Source organism: Podarcis vaucheri (genome assembly GCF_965113315.1).
Source record: "Podarcis vaucheri genome assembly, chromosome: 17".
Taxonomy (NCBI): Eukaryota; Metazoa; Chordata; class Lepidosauria; order Squamata; family Lacertidae; genus Podarcis; species Podarcis vaucheri.
In genome coordinates, this window is record NC_138755.1 from 26765473 (window position 1) to 26792841 (window position 27369).

The following is a 27369-nucleotide window of genomic DNA, read 5'->3' on the forward strand; positions in this document are numbered from 1 at the left end:
CCCCCCAGCCAGAGATCAATGGACCTCAGCTCTGGCACCTCTCAGGTGGGTGCCATTGCCATTCTAAGAGAATAAGGGAGAAGTTCATGGTGAATGAGGCATCTGGCCTGGAGAAACTCCCCCACATATTGATTTTTGTTCTGCTAGAACAAATTGCACGATTACCATGCAAGTCCTGGGTCAACCTACCCCTTTTGCTGCGTTTTCGCATCTCTCTCAGCAAAGGCTTTTGGCTTCCTTGTTCTCATTGTGGGTCTTTAAAAGCACAGACAGAAAAGATGGGTAGATTAAGATGTTAATTAGAAGGAAGCAAAGAAATAGGATATTGTTTTGGGAACAAAGCAAAGGTAAGCCTTAGGAAAGAACTCTTATAAAACAAAAGGGAATCTGGAGAGCCCTGTTTTGGCACAGATGCAGCAGAGAGGGTGTGCCAAGATCAGGAAAAGAAGCTAATTTCTTGCTGGGGGGTTACAGTTTTCACTTAGACAGCTATTAGTCCACCAGGGAAGGAGGCATGTGACAATTTGAACCTTTGATTCAGAGAAATATTTATGGTACTTCCTGGATGCCTCTAGGTGTTGAGCAAATCGAATCAAAACCTTGCAATAATGCAATAAAAATCCTCTGTGAAACATAAAAATCCAAGACAGCATAAAACCCAAATAATATAGAAAGACCAACACAATAAAATGTAATACAAATCAGATGAGATACTGACATCCAGCCATACTGACATGATCTGAAACGGCCCAGAAGAACAGGGGAATCTTAACCTGGCGCCCAAAGGACAACCATGTATTGTAACCTTTGCTGCAGAAAAGCTGAACCATCATATCTAATATGGCCAACTGCTGCATAAATGGGAATATAGTGCATCATTTATGATGTGGAAATTGGGAGAGGAGGCAAAACTCTGCAGCAGAGCACAAGCATTACATGCAAAGGGTACCATGGACAGTTCCCTGCATCTATGTCTATAAGGGACTTAGGCAGTGTCAAGGACCTATCAAGTGTGCCCAGGTCAACCACAGGGCAGGGAAGCAAGGGAGGCATGGAATGCCATTATCTTTTTATTAACAAAAAAATAACAAGACAGAGTCCTCTGGTTCGTCTTAATCCAGCTGACACATTGCTGAAACTGACCACTAGTCCCATTCTTCCCCCTCTAGCCTTTCACTCTGAATCCTTCCCAAAAAGGCAAAGGCTGTGTCGAGGGGTGGGCTCTTCCTCTGGGCCTGCCTGGCCCATTGCTCAGCAATGTGCAGGACTCTCCTTGATCAGGGTGTCAGAGGGGGTGGGGAGCCAGCAGGACTGGTACAGTCCTTCTGCTGGGTATCAAGGGCAACCTCTGACCAGTGGCGTAGCGTGGGGGGTGCCAGGGGTGCCGGCCGCACCGGGCGCAACATTGGGGGGGCACGTTTGGCCGGCCCTCCTCGAGGAAGCAGGAACCCCACTGTCCTCGGACCTCCTCCGAAGCCTGGCGGTGGGGCGGAGAGACTTTCTCCCCACACCAGCCTTCGGAAGGCTGTCCTGAAGACTTGTGGTGGGAGCAGTGGCATAGTGTGGGGGTGCAGGGGGGCCTGCTGCACCTGGCGCAACATCTGGGGGGGCGCGCGGAAGAGACTCGAGTGCTAAAATCCACGGGTTAGGGGGTGCAAATTACTTGCCTTGCCCCGGGTGCTGAGAACCCATGCTACGCCACTGCCTCTGACTCCTCTCTATCTGAATCTGCGCTCACACTGTGACTCTCAGCCTCTAACCCTATCCAGGAAGGTCCTCCTTTTCCTGAGCCCCCTTGGTTGCACAACCCCACCCCACTTCTAGCACCTCCCAACTTGTCCCTTCCCCCAAACTGATCTTCAGCATCCCCACCACCACGATCTGGGATCTAAGTCTTCTTCCCTGTCCTCCCAGGGGGGCTCTTGGGCAGGTGGCTCCCACCATTCTTCCCCATCCAGCCAGTCCCTGACATGTAGCAGGACTCTGAAAGATCAGTCAGAGAAGAAGATGCTGGGGCAGATTCACCAGTGGTGTGGCTCAGTATAAATCAGTGTCATTGGAGTCAAGCTTCAATCACACCAGGACAGGGATGTTCCCTTTCTCGTTGCAAATGCGTGTTAGATGCTACAGCTCAGGAGAATATGGTGATATTGGGGAGCAGCTGTATATTGAAACAAGACTACCTGCATAAATGTAGTCACCATGAGAGTGGAAGTGAAGCTAAAGACAGCATCCAAAGGCAAGGTCAGATGTAGACTTTGTTAACTGCATCTCTCTATCACTGCCTTTCATGATAGATGATGATAGATGATGATAGATAGATGATAGATAGATAGATAGATAGATAGATGATAGATAGATGGATGATAGATAGAGATAGATAGATGATGATAGATAGATAGATGATAGATAGATAGATGATAGATAGATAGATGATAGATTAGATAGATAGATAGATAGATAGATAGATAGATAGATAGATAGATAGATGATAGATAGATAGATAGATAGATGATAGATAGATAGATGATAGATGATAGATAGATGATAGATAGATAGATAGATAGATAGATAGATAGATAGATGATAGATGATAGATGATAGATAGATGATAGATAGATAGATAGATAGATGATAGATAGATAGATAGATAGATAGATAGATAGATAGATGATAGATAGATAGATAGATAGATAGATGATAGATTGATAGATGATAGATGATAGATAGATGACAGATGTACGAAAGGCAACAAAAATACTCATTTTTAAAATGCCACGTTAAAAGCAGTTGTGAAATTAACACACAGCTGTATAATCTTCTCTGGTGTTAAAAATGTGTTTTCTGCCCAGCTTTTGATTTTCTCACACACAGAAACCCTTGCTGAGATTCTTGTGCTGATCTTATTCACCATTTGAACATGGCTTTGATGGAATCCAAACCATTTTCTCCAGGTCTGTCAAAGGCCCAGCTTGTAGCTGTTGTCAGAATCATGGCTTGTATGAAGTATTTCAGCCCGAAATCATTTGTTGTTGGTTGGTTTGTGTGGGTTTTTTAAAAAAGGCCCCTTCTGTGTCACATGGATTTCCTTGCACATTTTCTTCTCTTGTGTTAAGGCTTCTGTTTCATGTAGTCTGGATTTTACTCCTCTCTTTAAAAGAAAAGAAGCAGAAAAACACACCACACACGTGGTTTGTGTTGCCAGCCCTCCTTGAAAGCAGTGCTGTGTTTGTTGTTGACGCCAGTGAAGGAGAGAGTAGAGCTCTCTTCTTTGTGTAAGTGTTTTCGATTTGCATTCAGGCTCCCTGTTTTGATAGATAAATACTTCCAAGAAATCCAAGCTCTCGCTTCTTGTTCCTCAGAAGCGACTGCAATGAAATACTGATAACGCAGAAAGTAAATCTTACTCTCTTTGCCCTCTGATAGGCCCAGACCTTATCTGGTCTCCCTTCACTCCAGTGATAATTGCTTATCAACACATGCAGACATCTCCTTATGATTCTGACACTGTGGCTTGCTGAGGCTCACCCTCCTCAGCAAAGGCTGGCGAGCAATTGGGCTCAGTAAATCAATTTGTAATGATCATGGTTGCAAACTAGGTGAAGGTGGAATATCATGCACAGTTGATTCTAGTGTCTTGGCTGATAATGCCTTTCCATGGAGGAGGAGGAGGAGATGGTTGCTTTTTCTGTGTTTTGAACCCCGTCTCTCTGCCAGACGCAAGGAGAAAAATCAGGAACGTGCTCAACCAAGATGAAAATTTAAAAAAACCTAACACTGGGTTATTTGTTTTTTAAAAGAGTGCTCCTAGCCATGCTGAAGCCTTCACCTACCTTGCAAGATCAAAGACACAATGATAAGACTCATCCAGGCAGGCACTCTCAGCGCTTTCATATAAATAAATGAGTGAGTCATTTGTTTACAAAGCTGCTGCTTCGTATTAAATGGAAGTGTGGAAGCCACTGCAATGTGGCTCCTTCCAGGTGACATGAGAAGTCCCCTTACCCCTCTTGGGTGCAGCAGAGTTGCAGTTGCTGCCACGAGTAAACTAATAGAGAGGTTTTGTCAGCATTTTGATTTTGCATCTTCCTTTGTGTTAAGAGTCCAGCCTGTCCAGAAATGAAACTAGGAATCAATGGTCCACTTCGTTTTTTCTCTATTTCACTTCCCCCACCCCCACCCAATCTTAACAGAAGTTTCGTGCAATTTTCTCCTAATACACACATTTTTGCATTGTATTTTTCACTAACGCATGTACACACCTCACCCGTTGTATATGCATTTTGGTAGATATAACTTGGCTGATGAACTGCATCTCAAAATTTGGAGAAGTGCAATTTTTTAAGGATGGCTCTGATTCACTTCATGTGTTGTTTTGGAGAGTCCAAATTAGGTAGGAATGGTGCTGTGTCCCATTGGTGTAGTGGTGATGGAAAAGCAGGGGGGGGAGGTTGAGGACAGTTAGTTGTGGGTGAGTGAGAAACATCCCTCTTTTCATCTGAGGAATGTTGGAGGGTATGTATGCACTAACTGAAAAATTAATTAGGCTCCTCTTTTTATCTGTTGTACCTTTTTAAGAATATCTGTTTTAGGGATGCGGATGGCACTGTGGTCTAAACCACAGAGCCTTGGGCTTGCTGATCACCCCGTCGGCGGTTCGAATCCCCGCGACGGGGTGAGCTCCCATTCCTCAGTCCCAGCACCTGCCAACCTAGCAGTTGGAAAGCATGTCAAAATGCAAGTAGATAAATAGGTACCACTCCAGCGGGAAGGTAAACGGTGTTTCCGTGTGCTGCTCTAGTTCACCAGAAGCGGCTTAATCATGCTGGCCACATGACCCAGAAGCTGTCTGCAGACAAACGCCAGCTCCCTCGGCCAGTAAAGCGAGATGAGCGCCGCAACCCCAGAGTCGTCTGCGACTGGACCTATTGGCCTTTACCTTTACCCAAGCCTTCCAGATGGTTATTAGACTACAACTTCCATCAGCCCCAGCTATCATGGACAACAATCGGGGTGCTGGAAGTTATAATCCAGCAACATCTGAGGGGCACCACATTGCCTTTCTCTGATATTCAGCACAAACGTATTCCAGGAGAGCCTTTTCTTATCTTTACACCAAGCAAACGCAGCAAGATGCAACCTGCTGGACGTGCCTGAGATGTGGATCTATAAAATGCTGACCCCCTGATCAAAACTTTAATTAGAAACTCGTTCTCAATTAAAGACCCTGCACTTTGGTGTGGTAATTGCCTAGGAAAACTGGTTGTGCATTTCATTATGACGTGCAGCTGCAATTTAAAAAAAATCTGGGATGGGGAAGCTTCTGATTTTTAAAAGGGCTATACAGCAAAGGCGCAGAACAAAGAATGATTCATCACATCACTCAAGTTGGCTGGCAGCATGCAAAGGTGGCTCTTGAGGTTTCTGTTACATGCTCTTAGTCAGTTTTATTGATTAAACCTCAAACCATCAAATGTAACACCACACTTTTAACTGGGTGGGGTTTTTTTTAGCTGTTTCAGACACTTTGCCCAGGCCTGCTCTGGAAAATAAAAATAGTTGCAGTGAGCATGACATTGCTACATCTCCCTGGCACGCACAGATACCCAGTTTTGGTTTTAACCAATGAAAAACTAGTCTGTCAAGGGAGCCCAGGGGCTTGCAGGTACCTGGGACAGACAGACAGGCACAAGTACTCATGCGACACCCAGTGGTGGTCTGGTAATCATCTGTTGCCAAGACTTGAGGGAGTATAGCAAGTCTGGGGACTTTGCCTGACACAGGATTGGTTTTCTGGTATTCAAGAACAGGAGGACACTGGGATGATGTGACAGTAATGGGCTGCTTACAGAATCTGCCTCTGCTGGGTTTCTGCATTAGTTCTGAGATTACCTTTGCCTGGAATGTTTAATGTTGGAATCAGTGAGTCTTCCAAATTTGTTTTTCTGAAACATAGAGGCAAACTACAGTAGATGTGTTAAATGCGTCATTAGCAACTGCATCCATGTTTAAACATTTTAACAGCAGGGGGTGTTGATTTTAACCCCTATGCAGTCCTGATGACTCCCCCAACCCACTGCTGTCAGCCTTCGGAAGAAGAATCGGCAACACAGAGTTGAGAGAGGAAGTAGAAGGCATATCACTCATGGTCACTTATTCTTTCTACTTCCTAGTTTTCCAAGCTAAGGTCAGCACCCAAACACAAAGCAGTGTTGCTGCTGGTAGAGGAAGGTGGGAAGGGTGCTTGCTTGTTTGTCCTGGTCTGTGGGAGTCTATGCTTGTTTTTTTAAAGAAAAAAATTCTCCCCCCCCCCCGTATCTGTCTGCTTCTCCTTTTCCTTGATGGAGTCTGAGCAGCGGCAGACTTTGGTAATCATTTGTAATATGGTGCCCTGTGTGAGGCCAAAATTTGAAACCCCCAAATGGATCTTCTCAATTATGGATCTTCTCAATTTTGCACCTCCTTGGCTTGTCTGCACCACCAGGGCCATCTTTACCCGGGGGTGCAAGGGGTGCGGGGCGCCCGGGTGATGAATTCTAGGGGACACCCGGCGGCTGCCGCTGAAGGTGCCTAAGCTCTTAACTATCTACCTGGTATGAAATAATAAATAATTTTGATCAAGCTAGAAAAACGAAATACATATATACCTAGCTATTACCGATATGTATACCTACTGTTTCACTAAAGGACTTTTGACTTTGTGCGCTCATTTACCAAAGGCGCGCAGCGCCAGTGGTGGCGCTTGTCATTCTCAATGACACCGTGCACACGAAATTATCTCTTACATCAAACTATTATGTTACGTATTGTAATGAGCTGCTATGCGGCAGTGGGGTCAGCGGCACCTTTGACACGACTGATGTTGCTCCTAAGTAGGTGCCTAAACAATACTTATAACTTTAAGTGTGGTGGTGCTGTATACTTAAGTATAAGTGTATTGTAAATGAATGAGCAAATAAAAAAGATTGTTTCTTTTTCCTCCCTTCTTTCGTAAACAAGAGATACGGCGTAAGCATGGTGTCTGACATAAGCATAAGAAAAGTTAATTTGGGGGATAAACTAAAGTTGGGGGCGCTGGGCAGATCTTTGCACCCCAGTGGCGCATATGCTAAAGACAGCGCTGTGCACCACTCTAAATCAGGCGCTGACCTGAGGTCTGTAATGTTTCTTGCTGCTCTTGCCCTAGCACTGAAGAAGCACAAACACAGAGACCATGAGCAAACAACAGATGCTCCCTAACAACTAGCTCAGCATTGTCCAAATGGCAGCAGTTCTCCAGTGGTTCAGCTTTCCCACCTCTACTCAAATAAGCTAGCAACTGGACCTCTGCATGCTTGGGCTCTGCCACTGACTAACAGCTATTTTATGCAAGCCCATTGGAATTACCGTATTTTTCGCTCTATAAGGCGCACTTTTCCCATTCCTAAAAAGTAAGGGGAAATGTGTGTGCGTTTTATAGAGCGAATGCAGGCGGGAGGCCCTGCTCAGCACTCCCTTTAAAGAGCCGTATGGGCCCCAAGAGCCACACACACGCTCCACAAGCTCTTTAAAGGGAGTGCGGCTCTTGGGGGAGCCTTCCGCTGCCCTCAAGAAGCTTTGCGGGGCTATCCCATAAGCCAGGACAGCAAGTGGGATCACTGCACAACGATCCGGCTTGCTGTCCTGGCTTCTGCCTTAGCAGCGTGCAGCCTCTCCCGGGCAGGGGGATGAAGGCTCCCCCTGCCCGGGAGAGGCTGCGCATGGCTATCCCATAAGCCAGGACAGCAAGAGGCTATCTCAGAAGCCAGATCCCTCTTGCTGTTCTGGCTTCTGGGAGTCAGAATATATTTTTTCTTGTTTTCCTCCTCCAAAAACTAGGTGCGTCTTATGGTCTGGTGCATCTTATAGAGCGAAAAATACGGTAGTGGGATCTTGAGGAGGTTGAAGAATGTGAGCTTGTGTCTTTTGGATTAAAGATGGTTCCTTGTCTGAGCGGCTTGCAGGCTTGATTGATTGCCTGAGCGCAGGGCAGAGAGCTCTGCTGCAACACATGGTCTGAGGGGGAGCAGCTATTGCTGAGAGGAAGCCAGGCTGAATGCGGAAGTGAGTTGAGGGAGGAGTTAGCAGCCAGCAGTGGTTAAACTTAGCTGGTTGTAGCTTCCGGGGGCTTGCGAACAAGAGCTTGCAAAAAGGACTCACAAACAGGGGCATTTATTAGGGGAGTTTGATGGGAGGCCTGGAGTGCTGTGTCTAGGACCAAGGGCCATGGAAGGTGAGGGAGTTGCTTCAGTGACCTGCAACACCTGTGCCATGTTTGTTTTGTTGCCGGAGAATGTGCACTTGCAGCAGTGTACAGAGCAGCATTCAGGACATCCTAATATAAACTTCTAGCTATGCCACTCTGTGCTATGGCAATGTGAAGTATGAAAAACTAAACATTAAACAATTAAAAGTGTGTATACGTTGGCGGGAAACACATTGCCTTGGGCACCAGTAGCATTGGCATAGGTACTACCACACAAACTGTCCAAACCATTTGGAAATCTGGACCAAAGTTTCGGTAGCCACATGGTGATCCAGCCACATGGGTGCAATTTTCAATAGTAACAACCGTGAGACCTTTTCCAGTAAAATAGCATTCCTACTGCCTTTTAGTTCTAAGTAAGGCCATTACAGAGATGATAATGCAGAGAAAGTAACTGAAAGCTATAAACGAGGGGAGGAAATTGCCAGGATTATTAAACGAGAAATGAAATCTGTGAAGCAGAAAGATTGTAGGAAGGCTGTTCCAGGTAGCCCAAGGTGCAAACTGATGTCTTTTCCACCACCAGTGCCAAATAGTGTGTAGGGAAGAAGAAGCAGCTGGAAGATCAGAGATTCATCTGTTTAATCTGTCCCTTCTTACCTGTCCATGTGTTCTTCCATTAGAGGTATATGTAAATCCCAAATTATACTGTTCAGTCAAATGAACACCCAAGAACTCATTTCTGAAGGGAACTGGATTCAGAATTCATCCTGCCATTTTGGGCTGGTCGTTGTCATCCCTCCAAATTACTGAGCCAGCAAATCGATTCTTTCCTCCATGCAATCAACTGAGAAAAATGTGTCCCTAATTTTTTAAAAAAATAAAAATAAATTGGTTTGCCCTTTCTAGAAAAGGGACTAATATGCTTAGAACCTTCCAGCCATTTTCTTCCACCCATGAGCAAGCCAATGACGGTGCTCTGAATGGAGCAGGATAGTTATCCTGAGGACTTTGTTTTGTGCCTCAATTTGCTTAACCAGTTCTGGGAACAGCAAATTGATTTGTAAAGAGAATCAGTAGAGTAGAGGATCTTCACCTATTTCTAACAAGCACTGCCTTCTGGTTCTGGTGTGTCTCATTCCACACACCTGACTTTTTTCTGGATTAGCAACTGTGGAGGAGGCAAACTGTTGCTCTCTAAAGGAATGAATCTAAGTCACCAGTTGCCACTCCCTACGATACTGACAACCTCTCAATTGTGAGAGCTCTCTGGAGGCCTAGGACAATATCCCATTCTCTCAATAAACTCTTATGATGTTCACAGAATGCCCAACTAAGCAGCAAAGCAAAAGGTATTTTCACATAAATGTACAGCCAGCCAACAGTGGCTAGAATGTAAATTCAGTTGAAGAAATCATTCCTTCTTTATTTTACGCATGCATACAAATTAGTGTGAAAAGCTGGAGGTTGTTCACAGCATGGACATCAACATTTGCACTTGCTAATGCTTGTAGATCAAGCTGCTATTCAAGGCACAAGAACAGGAGCTGGTTATAATTTTTAAAAATGGCAGCTTCCGATGGTTTTTTGTCATATCACAAGCTACGTAGCTTAAAATCTCCCATGCCATAGGGCTCTTCTTGAAAATGAACCTTTTTATTTTATTTTTCAGAAACTGAGTTTACAGGCTTTGGCATTCCTTATCCTTCATTCCCTCAAAAGTTCACTGATTCTTACATCCAGCGATTTCCCTTTCAGTTCTGGAAATGAGTGAACAAAGTAAATCATTTTTTTGGAGCAGAAATAAGAAAGTGACAAAGAAGAAAGGGGGGGGGACCTTGTTCTCACTCAGTCGACTGGAATTGTGTAAATAGTCTCAACTCCACGTTTATTGGCTGGCAGAGCCAAATGGAAATTTTCTTGTATGTGGCAGATAGCTCAGGTGGGTGCGGTGGAAGCGGGGGGGGGTTGCATTCTTTGTTCCTACTTTTGAAACAGGGAGGGGGGGACAAAAATGTGCAGGCCTACCACATTTTCTGCCGCACCTGGAATCTTTCCATTCAACAGTAATTAGTGAGATACGGTATCTTGATAGCCCTTCAGGTGTTTGATTCTCACTCTTTTTATTCCCACACCAGCTGCTTTCAGTAATGAGAAGAGTTCTAGTCAGCTCTTCGCTCTTTTTCCCCCTCTTTTTTTCCCCTCCTCCTTTCATTTCAAATGCTAGCAAATTCTCCATTGAGTGGCATTACAGCATATTTTTTATACACCTAGGCCAAGCCAAAATTAGCACTGTGGGGAGGAAGAGGGAAGAGGAGGAAGCAATATTATGCATCTGATTAATGCACGCAAATTCACAAATTTTGGAATTTATGGGGGAATTTGCTAAGCTGTAAATCTCCAAAGTGGTGTCCAAGTTTCATCTGGTCAGCCACCATATAAGGAAATCTGCACAGTGCTTTGGTCTCTCAAGTACAAACGCCAAATTTGGCAGTACTGCCTGCAGCGAGGAACAGACCGAACATGATGGCTTTGATAAATCTTATTTTGTAAGCAACAGTACATCAATTACTATTTACGGTTCAGAACTGAAAGCTCTGTGAGCTGCTCAGGCGCACAAGTTTTTTTTTGGGGGGGGTTGTTTTGTTTTCCCCTCACTGAGATTATTGGAGGGTTTATGACTTCCCATTAACATTTAGCATGAGTTAGTTCAAAGGTGACGGAATCTGTACTATAAGATAAGAGACAGAATAGACTTCTCAAAAGGGAAGTCCTGGGTGACTGCTTTGTTCACTGATGCTGTAAAAAAAGGAGGCCATAACTTAGAACCAGCTCTGGCTTGGCAGTAAGAGGAGAACTATAATTGCTCCTCTTTTCAGATTGCATGTTGTGTCTCTTGATCTATCACTCCTTCACTTGCCACCAAGCAGGAAGCAAACATCCGTCTGGCAGTTTCTTCTTTTATCACAGAAACTGCAACCACGATACAGCTCCATTTTGTACATGTCCCATGGGCAACACTTAAGTTAGACACAAGCTGCTTCAGTTAAAGTAAGTCATCAGTATCATAATAAATCTAGGTCTTCTTTTCTGTAACATCTAGATGAGGAAGGGCTACGCAATCCCTGGATTTAGTGGTAGGCTGCATGAGGGACAATACAACTGACTCTGGATCCTGGGAAGATGTAGGCATTGTGAGTGAATGGTTCCTTACTCCGGATAATTGGTTAATTGCTTACTTTGGATGGACTTTACTTCCTCTGAAGGAGCAGGTTCATAATCTAGGAGTGCCCCTGGGTCCATCTCTATCACTAGGGGCCCAGGAAACCTCAGTACAGTCATACCTCGGGTTAAGAACTTAATTCGTTCTGGAGGTCCGTTCTTAACCTGAATCTGTTCTTAACCTGGGGTACCACTTTAGCTGATTGGGCCTCCTGCTGCCGCCGTGCCACCACTGCTGTTCTGTTCTGAGGTAAAGTTCTTAACCCGAGGTACTACTTTCTGGATTAGCGGAGTCTGTAACCTGAAGCATCTGTAACCAGAGGTAGCACTGTACAGTCATACCTCGGAAGTCAAACTCCTTGCAAGACGAACGTTTTGGCTCCCAAATGCCACAAACCCAAAAGTGATTGTTTCGGTTTGCAAAAGTTCTTTGGAACCCGAATGTCCATCACGGCTTCCACGGCTTTCGATTGGCTGTAGGAGCTTCCTGCAGCCAATCAAAAACCGTGCCTTGGTTCCTGAATGTTTTGGAAGTTGGACGACTTCCAGAATGGATTCCGTTTGACTTCCAAGGTACAACTGTAGCTAGAATTGCCTATGACCGGTTTCATCTGGTAAAACATCTTTGGGTGTTTCTGGACCAGGATAGCCTTACCACTAGATTATTGCAATGTGTTATATGGGGCACTGCTCTTCAGCTTGACCCAAAAATATGCAGCAAGTGCAAAATGCAGTGGCTCAACTGCTCTCTAGGGTTCAAACTCACTCACCGGGCCCAACTAAGTCCTGAAAGGTGGGGTGGGATTTGGATCCTCGCCAATGGAATCTATTTCAATTGCATCATAGCTCTGATTCAGAAACAACTCAGCAGAAAAAGCGGAGCCCCATTATAAATAAGTAGGAATAGATGATTTGTGGAACGTGCCCAAAGATTGTAGAAAACTGGCTTGAATCACACCCCATATTTTGCTTATTGTCGTGTGTTTTTCTTTGCTTGGGAACAGCAAGAAAAATTGTAATAATTAGGGCTAAGTGAGGACACAGCCCCAAGAGAAAATGTCAATTACCAAGTAATTACAATCATCCACACTCAATATACTCAAATAAATAGTCATTGATTCCTGTGCTTACTTGCCATGTTTGTCACTGGTAGCATGTGAGCTTTCAGGTTTGTGAATTTCTAATTGTTTAGACTGAATTTTATGTGAATGGCCTTTTGGAACTTGATCACTAGGAGGCCAAGCCATGGAGTTTAACATATGAGTCTTTCATCATAGGAAATTAAGTCATAAAACTTGCTCTTAATAATGCTGCTAGCACTATGGCTGGCCATGTGGAAAGGGGCATGACCCAACCAACCAAGGCGTTGAACTCTGGCAAGCAAATGGGCGGTCCTTGGGGATGGGCAGTTTGAGAGCAGATATATACCTGAGCATTAAACTGTTCAGCCTGAGAAGGAGTTGAGGTAGAATCAAAAGCTGTATAGCAGGAGTTGAAACCATACTAATTCCTTGAATCAGTACTACTGAGTTGAATGCTGCAATATGTCCCACTAGCCATCTGGAGAATTGGCACTGCGGTGCAGCAAAGAGCAAGCCAAGAGCTCCCTGTTCTAGAAAGTTACTATGGTAGCATAACTGTAAGGCATTTAAGGCCTTCTGCCATTTGATAACAACCTGTTCAAACCCCCGAATTTGAAGGTCCATGGAGAAATGCTTGCTCAATATTGTTTTGACTTCTGGAAGTAATGTCCTTTCCTGGATGCCAGTCTGTGACTTCCACCAGGCTGGGGGCGAAGTCAAAAAGGCATTGGCCCTGGTTGAGGTCCCTTTCAACTATACAGTGGTACCTCTTGTTAGGAACTTAATACGTTCCGGAGTTCCAGTCTTAACCTGAAACCGTTCTTAACCTGAGGTACTACTTTAGCTAATGGGGCCTCCTGCTGCCACCGCACAATTTCTGTTCTCATCCTGAGGTAAAGTTATTAACCGGAGGTACTACTTCTGGGTTAGCGGAGTCTGTAACCCAAAGTGTTTGTAACCTGAGGTTATTGCAACTCAAGGTACCACTGTACAATCCTGTGACTCTAGGAAAATCAGGAAAACTCACAGCCACAAGGAGACTTCAAAGCACATTCAACTAAATTCACTTACAGTGCAATCCAAACCCAAGATCTGCCATGTTTTGAGAGTCTGGATTCAGCTGATCTTGGTCTTTTAGAGCCAGGAGAGTCAGTGTGGTGTAGTGGTTAAGAGCAGTAGACTCGTAATCTGGTGAACCGGGTTCGCGTCTCTGCTCCTCCACATGAAGCTGTTGGGTGACCTTGGGCTAGTCACACTTCTTTGAAGTCTCTCAGCCCCACTCACCTCACAGAGTGTTTGTTGTGGGGGAGGAAGGAAAAGGAGATTGTTAGCTGCTTTGAGACTCCTTCAGGTAGTGATTAAGCGGGATATCAAATCCAAACTCTTCTTCTTTTAAGTTGTTATTTTTATAATATCCTCTGAAGGTCCCTACAGAGGCCCAAGTCCCATCTGAATCCTTATCAACAACTCCAGCACTGGGAATGTTGAGAAAAAGGAAAGCATTAAAAAAAATCAATTTGAGGAGTTTCAGGATAGCCAAAAGGAAAATGGGAGGTATGTTGTTCAGCATTTTCAGAACTAAACAAACTAAGTACCTCCACCCCCTTTAAGGGGGAATCCTGCCAATGTAAAAGGGTATAGCAATTGATTGGCCTCATGTGTGTACTCCAGCTCCACAGTTAGCTAAGCCCTCACCCAATGGGAAGAAGCAATTTATTTAAAGCAGGCCTGAACAACTTTGTGACCCGCCAAGCCAAACCCAGCCCACTAACCTTGGGTTGTGATCTGCTCCAGGGCATCAACAAATCTCCTCATTTTACTGCCTGTCAAAGAAAGATGGTGAAATATGGAGTGAAACTTGTTAAACACCTCCCAGGCCGTAATGCATGTCTGATGGGTTGCATCCAGTTTGGTAGGTCACAAGTTTGGAACAATCAGGACACTGACACCATCGCTCAAGCGCCCCTGTGATTTGTAGGTCTGCTGGAGGTGAGCAAGCTGGTGTTTAAATTCTTCAACTTCTAAGCATCCACAGATAATTTCAGAAATGCTTTTGTGCCCGTTAACTATTTGTGCAGTCTGTTAAGGACTTCATAAATGTGCAATTCTGTGCCAGATCTTAATGCATGAACCAGAAAACAAATGGGATGGTGACAGTATCTCATGCTCTCCATCTTTCCCCAGTGCGATACAGTCAGCAGTGCCCAGAGGGGAGGTCAACAGCTTTCTTCCTGCGAAATACACAAGAGGTTCTGCTTTGACAGTTCAAAGGAAGGGTGTCCCTAGTGAGCGTGTGTTTTGCATTGACTGACAGAATTGCTACACAGACTTACTGACAGAACAGCTGCTAACATGCTTGTCCAGGTTTGGGGGGGGGGAGGGGAGAGAATCTACATAGCTGATGGGATTGATGGCCAGAATCCAAAAAAAGTCACACGGGTTTTGCAGGCCCTGTGCAGCTTTGCATTTCTCAAACACCAGCCCAGCCATGCCACATAACAAAGCCGCTTTTAAAACTGAAGGGAGTTACTGCAGCCATTTCATTTATTCATAGAATCGTAGAATTGTAGAGTTGGAAGGGACCCCAAGGGTCATCTAGTCCAGCCCCCTGCAATGCAGGAATCTTAGCTAAAGCATCCATGACAAATGGCCACCCAATGGCTTAAAAACCTCTGAGGAAGGAGAGCCCACCACCTGCCAGGGAGAAAATTCCACTATTGAACAGCTCTTACTGCCAGAAAGTTCTAGATTCAGGTAGGTAGCCGTGTTGGTCTGATGCAGTCGAAAAATAAAAATAAAAAAATTGTCCAGTAGCACCTTAGAGACCAACTAAGTTTGTGCTGGGTATAAGCTTTCATGTGCATGCACACTTCTTCAGATATACTGAAACAGAAGTCACCAGACCCTTATATATATATAGTGGGAGGGTGGGGTGGGTTTTTTCTCAGAAGCGCAGTAGGAGATGGGTGATTGATTCAATGGGTCTGGTAAACCTGTTGATGACTGTTAACAACTGCAATTAGTCCTACAGGAAAAAGCAAGGGATAGTATGCAGAAGTGTGCATGCACACGAAAGCTTATACCCAGAACAAACTTAGTTGGTCTCTAAGGTGCTACTAAACAATTTTTTTGGTCTCTAAGGTGCTACTAAACAATTCCTGATGTTTAGTTGGAATCTCCTTTCTTGTAACTTGAGGCCATTGGTTCAAGTCCTACTCTCCAGAGCAGGAGAAAACAAGCTTGCTCCCTCTCCCGTGTGACATCCCTTGAGATAGTTGAAGATGGCTATTCTAGCTCCTCTCAATCTCCCCTTTTCCAGGCTAAACATGCCCAGCTCTTTCAGCTGCTCCTCATAAGGATTTCAGGGAGAGAATGTGTCTGGGCAGGCTAGGAGAGACCCTTGTCTGAAATGCTGAATAGTCATTGCCAATCAATGTGGACAATATTACTGGACCCCTGATCTAGCTCACTATAAGGCAGTTTCCTATGTTCTTATATACTGCTTCATTTTCTTTTCCCCCAACCAACCAAAATCAACTATGCATGGGTATGTGGCACTGTTTCACATATATATCTTCTAGGAGTCGCTGCTTCCCTGTAATAGTCTTGCTAAATGTTCATAAGCAGAATGACTTTCGTAAGTGCTAAAATGCCTGCCTTAGCATTAGAGGTGATTTATTGCTTTTAATTTGCTTCAACTTCAAATGCCCTAAACTAAAATTGCCCTCCGTGGTAGAACTTAGCCTTTATTTTTAACGGTTTGGCAAATCATAGCATCTATAAACGTTAATGTACACCCTTCCTACTAGCCTGTAACACAGGCAAACCAACAGAGCATACCTCTTAATGTACACATATTTCCCTGCAGATCTATTAAAGGGGAGGAAAATGCTTTCCTGAAAATAAGTAATTCAGAATTGCAAATACACACACACACACACTATAACAGGATAGGGTAGGGTTTGGCCAAATCTTAGGGTGCTGAATAAAGGACAGAAGGGGACACAGACTGACAAAAAATGTACCGGTATATATGCAAATGTATAAATAATTATTAAAAGATGAATAGAAATACAACACATTTCACCTGTATGCCTACTCAGACTGCTATCCAGGTGTTAAATGTTGTTGGGAAACTTAATGGCCCTGATCCCCCTTCCTGTAACTCTTTATTTCTAATTTTGACCTGGACTGGACATCTTCACATAGAGGACTGCCCTTTATAAAGTAGGACACATGGAGATCCTCGCTTTTCACAGTGAGACGCAAGCACATTAATATTCCAGACCTATGTTGGTTGCAAATTCAACAGAGCCTGGAAGGTACAGCAAGTTTACATGGGTGGTCCCGAATTCAAAATGTTTGTGTTCTATCACCATAGGGATGCACAAAAAGCATCCAGGTTAGCAGTAAAGTATTTCATTGAAGGTATTCAGGCATAGGGATCATTAATGAAACACATAGGGACCAACCCCAATGTGTACTTAATAATATAAGGACTGCATTGCTGGATCAAACCAAAGGTCCACCTACTCCCCAGCATCCTGTTTTCTACAGTAGCTAACAGATAAGCAAAAGCAGAACATGAAGGCAATGGTGTTGGGTACCAGTGATACTGCCTCTGAACCAGGAGGATGAAAATAACCAGCACGAGCAGTAGCCATTGGCAGACAACTAGCACAAAGGACAATTTTGGATGTCCACATTTTCTTTGGACATTCATATTTTAAATATTACTTATAATTACTCTCAGGTATCTAAAAAAATAATAATATTCAGCTTCTATATATTTATTTGGCCTTTCCCCTGTTCAACAGGAGGTTAGCTTAGGAGCTCATCCATGTCATCTCCCATTCATGGTGCTATACAAACAGTCATGCAGACAACAACTCAATTTAAACTCAGTCTTTCAAGGGCTATTGGGTTATGGTAGCTATTACTTAATAATAATTAATTAAGTGAGAGCTGGACCATAAAGAAGGCTGATCACCGAAGAATTGATGCTTTTGAATTATGGTACTGGAGGAGACTCTTGAGAGTCCCATGGACTGCAAGAAGATCAAACGTCTCTATTCTTAAGGAAATCAGCCCTGAGTGCTCACTGGAAGGACAGATCCTGAAGCTGAAGCTCCAATACTCTGGCCACCTCATGAGAAGAAAAGACTCCCTGGAAAAGACCCTGATGTTGGGAAAGATGGAGAGCACAAGGAGAAGGGGATGACAGAGGACGAGATGGTTGGATGGTGTTCTCAAAGCTACAAGCATGAGTTTGACCAAACTGCGGGAGGCAGTGGAAGACAGAAGTGCCTGGCGTGCTCTGGTCCATGGGGTCATGAAGAGTCGGGCATGACTAAACGAATAAACAACAACAAAGCTATTACTTAGTATATCTTAGCTTAATATGCCAAATTACACACATGCCTTTTGCTCATTTACTCATGCCCTTCTCCCTTCAAAGTGTACCTTAAATGCAGAAGTTTGCAATTAACCATAGTTTCCTATGTCATCTGCACCAGGAAACCTCAAAGGTAAAGGATCCCTGGACGGTTAAGTCCAGTCAAAGGTGACTATGGGGTTGCAGCACTCATCTCGCTTTCAGGCCAAGGGAGCCAGTGTTTGTCTGCATGCAGCTTTCTGGGTCATGTGGCCAGCATGACTAAACCGCTTCTGGCGCAACAGGACACCATGATGGAAACCAGAGTGCACGGAAATGCTGTTTACCTTCCCACCACAGCAACACCTACAGTATTTATCTACTTGCACTTTGACATGCTTTCAAACAGCTAGGATGGCAGGAGCTGGGACAGAGCAATGGGAGCTCATTCTGTTGCGGGGATTCAAACCGCCGACCTTCCAACCAGCAAGCCCTAGGCTCAGTGGTTTAGACCACAGCGCCACCCGTGTCTGAGGAAACCAAAGCCCACTTCAGTCCATGATTTGAAAGCCTTATGGTTCTGAACCTGGTCACCTTAGTTTCCTAGTTCACATGGAATTGGAGACTTTCACGTTTCATTCAGGTGCATCACAAAAGGAAGAGAGACCTGACAGTGTGCATGGGCCAAAGTTCTGTGCATATCTCTGCTTTTTATTTTTATTTTATTAATAGTTTATTTCAGTGTTCTGCCCCCAACCATAAATCTGCCATCTTCCACATCCTAACTTCTCCTTTCCTGCCAACAGCAATCAGCCCCTCCTATTTGTAAGTGCCTCAGATTGTTCCTTTCTCAACTTTTTACCTGCAGCCAATATTTCCCCAAACCTCCCACTCTGATCCATTTGCTTTTTAAAAACTGTATTCTCAGGCCTCCTACTGGTTTGTGGTTTTTCCAGTTAATTTATTCAAATGGTGTTAATTAGTGCAGCAACGAAGAACAAACAAAATAGTCATTGCTAGTACACATTTCCCGTATTCCGACTCCTGCTGTTTCCCACACTGATGTTCAGTATAAAAATAATGCATATGTATACAGAGGAGCTGAAAGGATTCTCAATATCTCTGCAAAGCCAAACAATGAAATATTGAACAGCAGTCAAAATGAGAGTATATATCTTATGGCATTATATTGTAAAGTTTTTACAAAGAGGGTTTAGGATCTTCTCCTTATATTTTATGTACTTGCACCAGTCAGTTTGTGGGGGACAGTAGCCATCTCTCTTAACAACACAGAAATGGGATGGGGTGGGGCACCCAACTGCGATTGAGATGGTCAGCAGGAGAAACAAGGAGAGACAAAGGATTCTGCAGTGCTAGGAATTTCACATTAAATGCTTTTATTAAATCCTACATTCCATCTCCAGCTGTTCCCCACACTGACTTATAATTGTAAAAATAACTGATACTCATAAAGGAAACATGCAAGCAGTCTTTTTATGTGTTCATAGATCCCAACAATACAGTTTCCCTCAATGAGCAGGACTGTACACTGTACCCCGCCTTCATGCTGAGAATAAAAGTAGAGAAATCAATCCAATTCTTCTTCTTTTCTTTTTCTCTTTTCTTTTTCTTTAAAAGAAAAAGAAAAATAGGAAGTTGTAGTTATGTTGGCCTGGAAAATGGGACAGATGAAACCACACCCCTATGCCCCCAAACCTAGAGTTGGAGCTTGTGGAGGGGCAGTCATAAATTTGAGTGCTCTGCCCTAAGTAGGATCTCACCTGAAGCTACAATTATTAATGGACCGGGTAAACCTTTCCTCCTTTACAGGGTCTCCTTAGATTCAAAACTAGCAGAAAGCTAGTCAGGATCTTCTGTGTCCATGCAGTTTAAATTGCCACAGTCCATCAATGGACACAGCTCCTATATCTTCAGAATCCCTCCTACGGAATACTTTTGAGTGGAGGAAATTCATTCATTCATCTATGAGTCATCAATAAGTGATCAAGGATTGAGGTGGTGCACTTGATAGATGAACTGTGCTGGAGAAGGTCTCTGTGCCTCTATTGAATCCTTTTCCCTCAAGAATGAAATTCCCCTAAACTGACTCAACAAAATGTTTCTTAACCTGCTGTTAAGAGACTTCCGGTGATGAAGATTCCATCATGTACTGTTGGTTCCCATCATGTATGCTTAAGAAGTAAGCTGTTTCTAGCATCTACCATAAACCACACTGAGGTTTTTAATTACCAAGCGGTATATAAATTTCATGAAACAAACAGGCAAGCCAACTTTTTGAGTTGCAAGTAGAACTGATAGGGTTTTTTAATAATAAAAATTCATATTGATGCCAACAGTCACGAAGAACCAGTGATCCCTATATTCCTTAAAACAAATTCATTCACTTGAAAATAGTTATCTAATCCCACTCTTCTTCAGGCTAAAGCCACCAAGGATGAAGGGAGCTGGTAATCAAACAAAAGAGGTGAATGATCCCCATCTCTGCCCCAAAGCATAGGATAAACCACAATCCCATAAAGGACTAAGTAGAATCAGACTTCGTTGAGTCTGACTTCCACAAGCACAATGCATCTCCCCCTGACCCCAATACACCCCTGCATTTGGGGAAAATCCAGAGCAGATTTGGGGGGGGGGGCACAGGGAGAGAAGAGACAGACATTCCAGTGTCCTCACAGTTCTGTGCATGCAATGATTTAGTTAGTTATAGCCCTCAAAAAAACCCTTTTACAGAGTAACCCTAACTACATCTATTCAGAGATAAGTCCTACTGAATTCAGAGGGGACTTACTCCTGCATAAGCAGGGTTAGGATTACAGCCCCAATTATCTATTTTCTTGGTTGCAAGCCTGTGCTCATTACTGTTAGGAACCAGGGTAAGCATTCATTCCCCGCTTTTAACCCAAACTAGCTACAGTAAAGAACTCCTTCCTGTCATCTTTTATCATCGACTTCACACTACTTAGGAGAGTTCTTTTGTTGGCGGTGGTGTAATGTACTGTAGATATCTGCAGTCAAGCTTTTCACACTTTTGCAACTAAAATGAGCGCTCCAGGGGGTGGGGTGTGCTCGTCTTCCTCTGAACCTGTTTACTTTCAGCTTCATATATTAGATGGATGAGATAGGAAATGAATTCCCTGCACGGAAGGAATATCAGTACGAAAGCGCTACCCTCTCAGGCTGCGTTCCAAAAGTAATGATCAGAGTGGCTGAAAGCTCCTTTCATCAGAAGCCCCAAATCACAGGGCCTGATAGGTTTTCAGTGGTAACTTAATTCCTAATGAAGTGAAGTTTAGCTTGGTGAGTTTTTGACACAGCTGGACACCGGTAGCAATTCTTTGGCTTCCAAAGCTTTAGCTGAAGAAAGGAAGGGGGGCTTAAATGAGTCTCAGCAGTCTGTTCTTCTCAGACAGTGCCGAAATCTCACAGGGTCACATAACAAAGAGGAGGCTTCATTCGCGTTCCCAGGCTACATCAGAGTGCTACCACACAACCTGCCACACATTATTAGCCTCGTCTTAGAAGATGCCCAGGAGGAAACTCAAACAGCTGGACAAGCCAAGGTTGAGGCATGTTCCCGCAGTTTTGAGAGGCAGTTTACACTATAATGAGATATAATTGCCCTTCAAAGATGGCTCACTGCAACCAAAGTTACCCTATGGGCAAAGGGGGATGGCCAGTTCACCAAGTTTCAGGCAGAAGCGAGTCCTACGCCTTTCCTGGCCAGCCCAGGACAAAGTTTCCCCGATGAAATGGGCAGCGTTGTCGAGACAGTTCCTCAAAAGATTTGTCTTCAGTTGACACAACTGGAGCTCATTGGGTCAGAAGTACTCACTCACTTTGCTTTCATTTTCTCTCTCTCTCAGCCCCATTTATAACCCTCTTTCTCTCCTTATGCTAGACTATTCTATCCCATGTGCTTGCAAAAATTGGCTGATGACCTCATGATACCCTTGCTACCTGCTACCCACACAACATGATACCTGCATAAAATGTATTTGAAAGCATTTGCCAATGCCGTGATCCCATTGTGGTGGCCCTAAAGTCAACTGGATATTTTTAAGTGACAAATATTGATTGAATCGCGTACTAGATTTCCTTGTGATCTTGTAGTCCTACTAGCGTAATTTGTTGATTACAGCTGCTCTTCAAATAATTCATATATTTCTTCCAATCTGCTGTAAATCTCTGGTCCCGCAGGTTTTGAATCCTTCCTGTCATTTTATCCAATTCTGTGTAGTCCATTGATTTTGTCTGCCATTCTTCTTTCTTCAGGCTGTGAATTCAGTAAGGTGCTTTGGGCAAGCCATTCTCTCTTGATTTCCAGTGCTGGTCGGTGGCATGGGGGAAATAACACCGACCCACCTCATAGGGTTGTTATAAGGATTAATACAAGATAATACATGTGACATACTTTTGAATGTGTAGCATTGTTTTGCTTTGTATTATTTTATTGCAAAAAATCTCAGTTCATTTTGAATTAATATAAGCAACAATCCTGACTTGTCAACAGCCTACACAAATAAAGTAAAAAAAAGGGGGAAAGGGAGGAGTGTAAACTACTGTTAAACCTATCCCCTGCTTGGGACTTGACTACAACTCCCATCATTCCTGATCATTGGCCATCCTGGCTGAGTCTGATGAGAGATGGAAGTCCCAATAAGATTTGGAGGTCTTTTCTGGTCCACATGTTCAATTCAGACATCAGTTGTGGAGAAAATGGAAGAACCAATATTTAGGTACATCCCTGAACTTCAGGAAAACCAGGGCTTTTTTTTAGCAGGAACTCGACGGAATTCAGTTTCGGCACCTCTCGCGTGGGTGCCATTGCCATTAAAAGAGAACAAGGGAGTAAATGATTTATACTTGTTCTAAATAATGTTTATTAAACATTACGTTAGTTTTCTCCAGTATAATCCAATCTTTTACCCATATTAAACATTATGCCTAGAATAAAAATGTAAAGTATATGTATGCTTTGGAAAAGAGAAGAGATAAAAGAAATACAAAGAATGATACATTTGGAGAATGCAAAGATAAAGGTGGAAATAGAGATTCAAAGAAGTTGAATTGTGACGGAGGGAAGCTGCAGGTGCAGGGGGAGAGTATTATATGATAAATATGTAATATTTGCTTTCAATGTTTTTGGATTGTTTTCAATCTTTTTTGTCTTTGTTGTTTTGTTTTTGTTTTTCTGTACTACTTACTTAAACTAAATAAATATAGAAAATGGGGGGATAAATAAAAGAGAGCAAAGGAAAACTGGGTGTATGTGCTTGGGAAAACAGGTTCATAAGCTTTGTTGCAGTTGTTTTAACCGAAAATGAATGGGATTTGCCTTAACGTGAGACTCTCCTTAAACTAAGCTAACTCTCTTGTTTTCTTCTCTCTTCCCCTCTGTCTTGGCAGGCCTGTGACGGAGGATTAGACAACATCAGTGGAGTCATGCTTCACACAGCCATATCATGCTGGCAGCCATTTCTAGGTCTGGCTGTGTTGCTAATTTTCATGGGCTCCACCATAGGCTGCCCAGCCCGCTGTGAGTGCTCAGCACAGAACAAGTCTGTCAGCTGTCACCGGAGGCGCCTGATTGCCATCCCCGAGGGCATCCCCATTGAGACGAAAATCCTGGATCTTAGCAAGAACAGGCTGAAAAGTGTCAACCCGGAGGAGTTCACAGCTTTCCCTCTGCTGGAGGAGATAGATCTCAGCGACAACATCGTTGCCAACGTCGAGCCTGGAGCCTTTAACAATCTGTTTAACTTGCGCTCCTTGCGGCTGAAAGGGAACCGTCTGAAGCTGGTCCCTTTAGGGGTCTTCACCGGGCTGTCAAACTTAACAAAGCTAGATATCAGTGAGAACAAGATTGTCATTCTGCTGGACTACATGTTCCAGGATCTGCACAACCTCAAGTCCCTCGAGGTTGGGGATAACGATCTGGTTTATATCTCTCACAGGGCCTTCAGCGGACTGCTCAGTTTGGAGCAGCTAACTCTGGAAAAATGCAACCTAACAGCTGTACCAACAGAAGCCCTTTCTCACCTTCACAACCTCATCAGCCTACACCTGAGACATCTCAATATTAACCTTCTGCCTGCATATGCCTTCAAGAGATTGTTCCACCTGAAAAATCTAGAAATAGACTATTGGCCTATGCTGGACATGATCCCTATCAACAGCCTATATGGCTTGAACCTCACCTCCCTCTCCATCACCAATACTAACCTGTCCACTGTCCCTTATTCTGCCCTGAAGCACCTAGTTTACTTGACCCACCTGAATCTCTCCTACAACCCCATCAGCACAATTGAGTCGGACATGCTTGCCGATGTGGTGCGCCTTCAAGAGCTCCACATAGTTGGGGCCCAGTTGCGTACCATCGAACCCCACGCATTCCAAGGACTCCGGTTCCTCCGGGTGCTTAATGTGTCCCAAAACCTGTTGGAAACCATCGAAGAGAACGTGTTCCACTCCACCAAAGCCCTGGAAATCCTCTGCATAAGCAACAACCCACTGGCTTGCGACTGCCGCTTGCTTTGGATTTTACAAAGGCAGCCCACGCTGCAGTTTGGGGGCCAGCAGCCAATGTGCGCCGGCCCGGACAGCGTCAAAGAGAGGCCCTTCAAAGACTTCCACAGCACCGCCCTTTCTTTCTACTTTACCTGCAAGAAGCCCAGGATACGCGACAAGAAGCTGCAATACCTGGTGATCGAGGAAGGCCAAACAGTGCAGCTACAGTGCAGTGCAGATGGCGACCCTCAGCCCACCGTCGCCTGGCTGACGCCACGACGGAGACTGGTCACCGCCAAATCAAATGGGAGAGCTACGGTGCTAGGAGATGGCACCCTGGAGATCCGGTTTGCCCAAGATCAAGACAGTGGGATCTATGTTTGTGTGGCCAGCAACGCTGCTGGGAACGACACCTTGTCAGCCACCCTAACCGTCAAAGGGTTTGCCTCGGATCGTTTCCTTTATGCCAACAGGACTCCTATGTACATGACAGATTCCAATGACACCAGTTCCAATGGAACCAATATGAATACATTTTCCCTGGACCTTAAGACAATACTGGTGTCGACAGCCATGGGCTGCTTCACATTCCTCGGGGTGGTTTTATTTTGTTTCTTACTACTTTTTGTGTGGAGCCGAGGGAAAGGCAAGCATAAAACCAACATTGACCTCGAGTACGTCCCCCGTAAGAACAATGGCGCGGTTGTGGAAGGGGAGGTCCCGGGACCACGCAGGTTCAATATGAAAATGATTTGATGGTTGTGTGCTGCTAGAATTATTAATTCTTCCCCTGCCCCCCTCTCCTGTGGCATTCTGACCAATCCAACAAGCTTGGTATCTAGGAATTGCCATGCTAGAGGCTCTCGGCCGTCGCGGTGTCAAACGGTACACGGAAACCAGGAAGACTATCTGAGGTTGTACAGCAAAGCCTCTTGTTTTGAGGCTGCGTGTGTGTGTGTTAGGGCTTTTTTGCAGAGTTGGCATACAGTACTAATTGTTTGCATTGCAAATTTTTTGCCATTCTGAGGATCTCAGTAACAAACTGTCGGCTCATGTTCACGGACAAGTGTTCAAAACATTTTCTACCACTACAAATATAAAAAAATAAAGGGAAAAAACCCTACAGTGTAGGATTTACATATTTAAAGAGAGAGAGAGAGAGACGTTTGTCTACAACATAACTCTGCAGTGAAATTTGTATCTATAGATCTCATTTGCTAAATCCTCGCATCATACATACCTTCTAGCTGATTCGACACCACAAGATTAATGTATTACTGTATTTTTTTTAATATACATATTTAACTGTGTACATTTTAAAGCAATACAAATGAGACGTTTTTGTTCCTTCCACAGTAACTGACCCAAGTGTGATGTCACTTGTTCCATAACTACAGCCAAATTCCCAAATCAGACCTCTGTAGTCACCAATGAAAGATGCTGTGGCTTGTGCCTAACGTTACATCAAAGACCAGAGAGAAACTGTCGAGGCAGGCAGAATTTACTGTGTCCCCCTTGCTCTTCTCTTTATGGAAAGAAAGGCATGTGCCTACTTTTGATATAGAATGGAATATTTTTTTAAAGTATCTGTGAGATCACGTTGGACCCATTTACTGTAAGAGTCCAAGGTCCAACTTCCTAGTCATGGTTGGCACCAACACTGGCAAATTAACTGGATGACCATTCTTTCCCCCACTCATCCCTCTGTTTTAATTTCTTTTCCATTGTTAAGATGTCAGTGTGCTGGGATAAAGAACCAGGTTAATGCATTCTGCCATATTTCCAGTGAAGTGCCATCAGAGTTTTATTAATGGATGAGAATGCCGCTCAACAAAAGCCCTTCCCCACTCAATAGCTTCCACAAGGCCAAATTACTGCCAAACTTCAAGCCACTGTCCATTTTGTATTTATAAGAAACACTGGGCTGGTCTATACAGTCCTTTGCTGCTGTTTTTTTAATTATTATTATTCTCACAGAAATGACCCCTGGCAGCCTGATCGTGTGAAGAACAAAACCCTAGAGGCACCATTTCAGACTCCAGGATGGTGTAAGAGCAAAGAGCTTGCTTGCAAAAAGATATGTCATACATTAAATATAAGAAAACCCAGTGTATTTTAAGAGCATTTCTTGTGTGTTTTTTAATACCTCACAATAATTTGTATGCCAGTTACACAACACAAGATGAAAAATGCACATAATGTGGAAAGGTGGTTGTGTTTTTAGCATACATTTGAATCGATTATATAAGCAGTAAGATGGCTCCAGTGAGATACAGGTGCTCCCGAGAATCATCGGATCTGAAAATGGCTGCCATCTATGAAGAAAAGCCCTGGTGGAAAAGTATAAATTGGGAACTGGTGGTAGGCAAAGTTATATTATGCAGGGAGTTCTGTGACCATAATGCTTTGAAAAAGAACTCCCCGCATCTTGAAGACTGCTGTGAAACAGACACACCTGTCACAGCTTCACGGCACTCTCTTCTCCCAATTGCATCACTGAGGTCAAGTGTACAAGTAAAACAGCAGGGCAAATATTACTGTGTGAACTGGCTGTCCTAAAGGTAAAAGCAAAAATCCATGCATGTCTATCACTCGGTTCTTCTTTATAATTTCATGATTGCTTTAACTGTTCCTTGTTGCCATTTTTGTACTTCGGTTGTCTTGCCTTTACCCATGATGAGAGTGAATACATTGTGGGGCAAGAGAGGACTGCAGACTGGGAATAGTTACGTGTGTGGTAAAATTGATAGTGCTGTTGTTGTTTCTCCTCTCGAGATCTTGCAAAAGGGGCCATGGGAGTTGGACTGCTGTTGCAATGTGATATGATGCTGGTATGACCAACTGAGGCGGTGGAGAATCTAATTCTTGTTGACCATCCCAACTTTCTAGTAGAGAGGTGGAGGACGTCTAGCCCTTTTGATGTTGCTGGACTACAGCTT

General features: G+C 43.9%; 1 protein-coding gene across 3 annotated transcripts in view; it reads left to right on the plus strand.

The window, feature by feature from the left end:
- The window catches only part of LINGO2 (leucine rich repeat and Ig domain containing 2), a 569661-nt gene extending 542299 nt beyond the window's left edge, over window positions 1-27362 (plus strand). For 2 of the 3 annotated variants that reach the window (XM_082204895.1, XM_082204896.1), the window contains exon 3: window positions 23330-27362. In XM_082204895.1, the coding sequence (XP_082061021.1) occupies window positions 23366-25186 (1821 nt within the window). In that variant the 5' untranslated portion in view covers window positions 23330-23365 and the 3' untranslated portion in view covers window positions 25187-27362. The remainder of the gene's footprint in view (window positions 1-23329) is intronic. The other variant, XM_082204894.1, reaches the window with a different exon arrangement.
- The last annotated feature ends 7 nt before the right edge of the window (window positions 27363-27369 follow it).